Here is a 7,500-nt window from a genome sequence, read left to right on the forward strand (position 1 = left end):
TTCGGCCACAGGAATGGCTCTCGTCCAATCCGAAAAGAAGAACTAGTCTGAAGCAGTTTACTAATTAGAATAATTGATAGGACATTTCGGTGTGAGTGTGCTGGGTTGCCTGTGTGTGTGTGTGTGTAAGAGAGAGGGAGTGTAGGCGTGTGTGTGAGATTAGATAAGGTTTGCTTGTGTCAGGTCACACATGTAGCTTGCCCTGGCAGAGGTCTGTCCTTGAAGATGCCTGTTGATAACTCACTTAAGACTCCAGGATGCCTTTGAGATCCGTACCGCAGACAGACCTGTACTTCCCACTGAGGTCCCTGTTTCCCACTGGACACTGACTGAAGTATTAGTGTCTCTGCACCTGGTTTTACATGCTCGATGCCCAACCAAGGGAACAACACTGCACATTCAGACAGCTAGATGTTAATGTTGACAGTCTGCTCTCCTCTTGGTGTTAATGTTGACACTCTGCTCTCCTCTTGGTGTTAATGTTGACACTGCTCTCATCTTGGTGTTAATGTTGACACTCTGCTCTCCTCTTGGTGTTAATGTTGACACTGTGCTCTCATCTTGGTGTTAATGTTGACACTCTGCTCTCCTCTTGGTGTTAATGTTGACACTCTGCTCTCCTCTTGGTGTTAATGTTGACACTCTGCTCTCCCATCTTTCCACCATCTTTAGGGAAAGTTATTTTGGAGTCGATTGCCAAGTGTGCTCTGAAATGAATTTCGTCACCGTTTAAAAAAAAAAAAAGCAAAATAGTCCAGTCCATACAACTTCATTTCAATTTCAAAAGAAATACTGGACTATGTGTTTTTTTTTTTTCTTAAAAAAAAAATTTAAATTGTGAATTTCCAGAGCACACTTGGCAATCGATTTTTCTAACTTTCCCTAAAGATGGCAGCAAAGATGGCAATATTTCCTCGAAAGGTACTGGCTTGATGAAATCCATTCTGGACTCTCTATCCGACCACATAAAGACCTCGGATACTTCGGGTTTGGCTTTAGGGACCTCTACTCACTACCACATAAGTGTAATGTTGTTTGGAACTGTAGAAGAGGTATAAAAATAGCGTTTTGTAGCGGCAAAATAATATGCCCTTCTCACTTCCAGGCTAACGAGCTTTGACTAAAAATGGTAACATCGAACTTTCTCAAAACACATCCGAATGACATGATTTGGATGTCAACTCAACGTATGTACTCCCAATCATCCGTAAATCGATCTAAAGTGCATTTTACTCCGGATAATTCCTTTAATGTTGTCACTGCGCTCTCCTCTTGGTGTTAATGTTGTCACTGCGCTCTCCTCTTGGTGTTAATTTTGACGCTCTGCTCTCCTCTTGGTGTTAATGTTGACACTCTGCTCTCCTCTTGGTGTCCAGGCCAGTGAGTCCCATTCAGGCTGACACCAGCACGTACGCTTCAGCGGCCCGACCTGTTCACACACACACACACACACACACACACACACACACACACACACCAATACACACAGGACACCAGGACACACGCTTCAGCGGCCCGTTCTGTCCACACACACATACCAATACACACACGCTTCAGCGCCTGACCTGTTCTGTCTTTCTTTTAGCTATTCATTTAGCACTGATCCAAATGCTGTCAGCACTTGACACACCATTCATCAACAAGTAGAGTATTAACTGCTTACACACCCACACACGCGCACACACACAGGCGCGCTCGCACACACATGCAACCAAGCGCACACACACACACACACACACACACACACACACACACACACACACACACACACACACACACACACATTAACATCATCACTCACAGTGAGAAAATAATTTCGAAAAGAAAACACAGAAGGCTAATCCAGGGGACACTTTAATTAGCAAATATGGCTAAAGAAGACAGACTCACGTCTGCACAGCCAATTATCAAATGTGACTCCGTCGTAAATAACCCGACGAGGTTATTAATTAGACGTCATCGGCTGTGCAGGAGCCGTCTGGATAATCAGAGCCCGTCTGAGAGATTTTTTTATATTTCAGGAGAGAGAGAGAGAGAGAGAGAGAGAGAGAGAGAGAGAGAGAGAGAGAGAGAGAAAGAGAAGAAGAAGAAATGAGAGAGATGTAAACACACTGTCAGGGGAGCGGAGGAGAGTGACGTCTTTATCTGGTGTGAATGGAGACTCAGGCAGACGGGTGCCTCGCTCTGGTTCCACCCCAACACAATCACTCGCATGTCACCAGTCCACTAATTGTTCTCCGGCTAGGAGATGACTGAGAAGGCTAGACTGGCAAATGAGTGTGTGTGTGTGAGAGAGTGAAAATCGTGTTTTCCGACAAGGGAACGACAGAATAGACCAAGTCTGAGTATGTCTTTGTGTGTCTACATGTGTCCTTTTGTATTCTGTGTGTTTGTGTGGGATGAAGATGGGTAGTTTCATGCGTGTGTGTGTGTGTGTGTGTGTGTGTGCGTGTGGTGAGCCTTTGCTTGCAGCATAGCAACCCAGACCAATTGAGGCCTTTGATCAGGCTTGTCCTCATTCAGAGCTGTAATTGTACAGCATCAAACCGCGTTTGTAATTCTAATGAAATCCAACCTTGTAAAGACCGCAGGAGTAGCCAAGCGTGTCCAAGTGGGAGTGTTTATGCCTTTAATGGCTTCTGTTGTCTCGCTTAACCGATTGTCACAGCTCCTTTTGTACTGTGTGTGTGTGTGTGTGTGTGTGTGTGTGTGTGTGTGTGTGTGTGTGTGTGTGTGTGTGTGTGTGTGTGTGTGTGTGTGTGTGTGTGTGTGTGTGTGTGTGTGTGTGTGTGTGTGTGTGTGTGTGTGTGTGTGTGTGTGTGTGTGTGTGCGTGTGTATGTGTATGTGGTGTAACATCAAAAATGTGCACAATTGATTTCCATGCCTTGAATTTAGTCCTGTGAGACACAACCAAAGTGTTTTACCTAGAAATATTATTTCTCCTTTGCCCCCCTCCCTCTCTTTCATTCTCTCTCTCTCTGTATCTCACTCACTCTCTCTCCTTCCCTCTCTCTCTCTCTCTGAAATGTGAATGAAAGTGTCATGCACACATGTTGACAAACACACCGAGACGTCTGCGTCCTGTCACAGAAACGCATAATGATGTCTGCTTGGGTCATGCAATCCATCACACTGACAAACACACACACATACCAATAAACACACTCACAAACACACACACACACACACACACACACACACTCACACATTCACACATGCAAAACACTCTTACATGGATAAACACTCACAGAAAAGCAGAAGTGGATTTGTTGACCTCTGATCCCTTGTGCATCTCCTTCAGGAGCAAAACATCAAGCTGACAGGTGTGTGTGTGTGCGCGCGCGCCAATCTCCAGGGATGGCCTGGTCACAGGAAGTGTGTGTCGAGCTGACAGGTGGCACTGTGTGATGGGGTCAAAGGTTATTGGGGTCCATTTGGGCTCTGGTTGATGGGGCAACCCCTCCACAGGGTTTCCTGTGTCATGTGGAGAGAGACATGATGCATGGCCCAGTGTAGCGGGGACACACACACTCCGTCTGTCATAGGCATGCATGCCCCAATACACACACACACACACACACACACACACACTAACAGCCAGAGGTCATGTCCCGCTGGCTTTCTGCTCTGTATTACAGGGTCTCTCAAGTGTAGCATGGCACGCTACAAACAATAAATCACCAGTCAGAACACACTCAATTAAACAGACCACTGTTTAAACACACACACACACACACACACACACACACACACACACACACACACACACACACACACACACACACACACACCGATTCAGAACACACACACTTAAACAGACCACTTGCACACACACTCACACACACACACACACCGAGTCAGAACACACACACTTAAACAGATCAAACACACACACACTTAAACAGATCAAACACACACACACACACAAACACTCACCGAGTCAGAACACACACACTTAAACAGATCAAACACTCACCGAGTCAGAACACACACACTTAAACAGATCAAACACTCACCGAGTCAGAACACACACACTTAAACAGACCGAACACACACACACACACACACACACACACACACACACACACACACACACACACACACACACAGAGAGAAAACAGCAAAACAATCCCATTTTGTACAATAGTGTGTCTCAGTATTTAAAGTATTCTGCTGTCTGTCTTCTTGTCTGGCTTTTCTCCCGTGCTGTATTAAGAGGTTCTGTGAGAGGCAGGCAGTTAAGGGACTTGTTAATTCACATGTCATTTGCTGGGAGCCAACAATCGGAGAACCGTCATGTTGACACGTTCCACACTCACAGCCCTGTCGACAAAGACGTGAAGGCTATTCTAATTCTAATTCTGATTCTAATTCTGATTCCGGCCTGCTTTCTTTGGGTCGACCCCCATGTGTGAACGCACTGTGACAAGCCTCAGATCCTCATTCTGATCCACTGGCTCTGTAGTCACACACACACACACACACACACACACACACACACACACACACACACACACTGTGAGGAGTAATTAGGGTTTTGTCCTAAAAGTAGGGCACCTTTGTTGTTGTGGAGTTAACACTGTGCAGATAAGAGGAGCAGGAATTATAGTTAAGACAGGAGAGAAGAGACATGTCAGTGTGTGTGTGTGTGTGTGTGTGTGTGTGTGTGTGTGTGTTTGTGTATTTGTGTATGTATTGTATGTATGTGTGTGTGTGTGTGTGTGTGTGTTTGATTGAGATGTGTTCAATGGAGCCCAAATCGTAGATTAAAATGAACGACACCAAGGCCACTGCGTTGATTCTCAGGAGGTTTAAAAATATTGATAAAATATGCACTTTACCTGAACTTCAAATTACTTTGGGTAAAAATGTCTACTAAATGAACAGTGTTTTTAGAAGCTGTCTTCTGAGATGGAACATTTACAGTAATAAATTGAGATGCAATCTGTGTTAAATACTTTAACAATGTATGCCCTGATTTTTGTGTGTGTGTCTGTGTGCGTGCGTGTCTGTGTGCCTTTGTGTGTGTGTGTGTGTGTCTGCAGGGAATGAGCCATGGCCAGATTGATAAACCACTAACAGATGGAACCAATTCCAGTACAAGCCCTTACACACTCAGGTAAGCAAGTGTCCTTGCATGTGTCCATGTTTATATGTATGTTTGTGTTTGTGTGTGTGTGCGTGCGTGTGTGTGTGTGTGCACGCCCGTGCCCATACATACATTGTTATATGTGTGCTGTTTTAATGCAGCTGCTTATTTGCTTGTGAGGATTAGTTTATGTATACATGTTGGTTACTGTAACTTCTGTTGTAGTCATTGCCCACCTCACCCATATTATTGTTTCATTAGCACACTTGTGTGTAAATGTGTGCGTGTGTGTGCGTGCGCGTGTGCACGCCCCTCTATCCCATATCATCTTTTCATTAGCACACTTGTGTGTAAATGTGCGTGTGCGTGTTTGTGTGTGTGTATGTGTGTGTCCATCACCATTTCATTAGCGCGCTCCCTAATTTTGCCCTGCTCTTCAAGGCTGCGGAGATCAAGGCGGCGTTGGGCTTGCATAAGAAGCCGTAAATCATCAAAGAACTACAAACGCCGCACCGAAATGGGGTTAACGACGGCATAAAAAACAAACAAACAAATAAACAAACAAACGACCGGGCGAACACGTGCATCCAGTAAGGCCCTCTCCTCTCGCCCAGTAATGAGCTGATCTGGGAGCAGTGCTGGCCCCTGGCTCTGGTCCCCTGGGACTCACTCTCCTTTCTGGCCTCCAGTAGTGTGGAGCTCCAGGCTCTCTGTCGCTGAAACCGATGGAGGCGACGCAGACACAAACAGCGCTCTCATCTCTGGAACCTTTTATTTTATTTGCGTCTAATTCAGCCCAGCCTTCCACCTGAACCGTGATTCACGCAGCAAACCTTAGGCAGGAGCAGATGGTTGTCAGTGAGATAATAGTTGAAATTACAAGGAAAAATTTGACACCAAATATATTGGCCTTGATGGGTGATTCATTGTTTTGCTTAGCACAGATGTGAATACTCCAGAAGTGAAATGATGTTTATTTCAGCGGGGACAGCAAGAATCAAATCATAGTCTTGGCAGAAGATTGTTTTAAGTAAACAAAGCCGTTGTCTGGTGCTTCTGTCTGTAATAAAATTACCTAATAGAATATCTTTACAACCCCACCAAGAAATGCCCTCTAGCACTGGAATGGAACACACCATTAGTTCTATCTGACCGCAGTGTTCTACTTCTTCCTTTATGACATCACTGCCACAACGATGTGTCTCCCTGGCAACCTATGGTATCCATGGCGCTATGGAACAGTGGAATTCCATTTCTCCGCTCTGGCTGGGATGCTTAATGTATACTGCCGTGAGCAAACCATCCTTGAAATTGAAAAAAGGGCAAAAAAGAATGAATATTTGGGAGGCAATGACCAAATTGATGACCATGACACATATATGGAAGTTCTAGTCAGTCATGCAGATTAAATGGGGAAACCTCTGGCACTGAAATAGTTTTATTTATATGTATATGACTGCCAAGAAGTCAGACCCTGAACTTCAGGCAGAGGAATGTGGAGGAATGTAATACCTCAGACAAGGCTTCAGAATCTGACAATATGCAACAGTAAAAGGCTCCTGTGTTTTGTCAGAGACGAAAAACAGTCCATGGTTTGAAAGGGCGTTGCCTTTCGAATGGTCAGGCAGTGTGTGTGACCTGCAGTCACCTGCAGTCATTTTAATATAAACTAGACCGTGCAGAGGGGTGCGTGTGTCTGCGTGTGTGTCTGCGTGTGTGTCTGCGTGTGTGTCTGCGTGTGTGTGTGCGTGTGTGTGTGCGTGTGTGTGTGTGTGTGTGTATGAATTAACTTTCCGTGTCACTGTCCCTGGAGTCCCATCCACCTCACTCCATCCTAAATACCACTCTTCCTCTCTCATTGCTTTCTTTTACTCTCTTCTTTCTTCTGTTCTTCTATCTTGTCCTCCATCTCTAACCTACTTTCTCTCTCCGCCTTTTCTCTCTCCTACATGCCCCTCTCCTCCTCCTCCCTCTCCTCTTCTCTCTCCTCCTCCTTCGCTCCTCTCCTCCTCTCTCTCTCCTCCCTCTGTTCCTCTCACATCCCTCCAGGGTCTCATCTCTGTGCTGAGGCCTTATCCTTCTGTCAGTCAGGCCCTCTGATAACCATCCTGCCTTATCGCATAACCCCCATTCATATACACATGCACACACACACACACACACACACACACACACACACACACACACACACACACTTGTGCACACACGCACACGCAGGCATCACACACACACACACACTTGTGCACACACACACACACACGCAGGCATCACACACACACTATCGCGCACACACACTCACCCACACACAGTCGTGCACACACACACTCACACACACCTCTTTTTTTCCCAACACTCAGCCCTCCTACCTCCCATGAGATTTCAACTCACCAACAAAAAAAAACAAAAAAAC

General features: G+C 45.5%; 1 protein-coding gene across 1 annotated transcript in view; it reads left to right on the forward strand.

Annotated features, from left to right (window-relative positions):
- Positions 1-7,500, forward strand: part of LOC125291592 (partitioning defective 3 homolog B-like) — a 181,410-nt gene that overhangs the window by 102,038 nt on the left and 71,872 nt on the right. Inside the window, exon 5 of the mRNA XM_048238416.1 lies at positions 5,047-5,120. Coding sequence (XP_048094373.1) covers positions 5,047-5,120 — 74 coding nt within the window. The remainder of the gene's footprint in view (positions 1-5,046; positions 5,121-7,500) is intronic.

This window comes from Alosa alosa, chromosome 3 (assembly GCF_017589495.1).
Source record: "Alosa alosa isolate M-15738 ecotype Scorff River chromosome 3, AALO_Geno_1.1, whole genome shotgun sequence".
NCBI classification, from domain to species: domain Eukaryota; kingdom Metazoa; phylum Chordata; class Actinopteri; order Clupeiformes; family Clupeidae; genus Alosa; species Alosa alosa.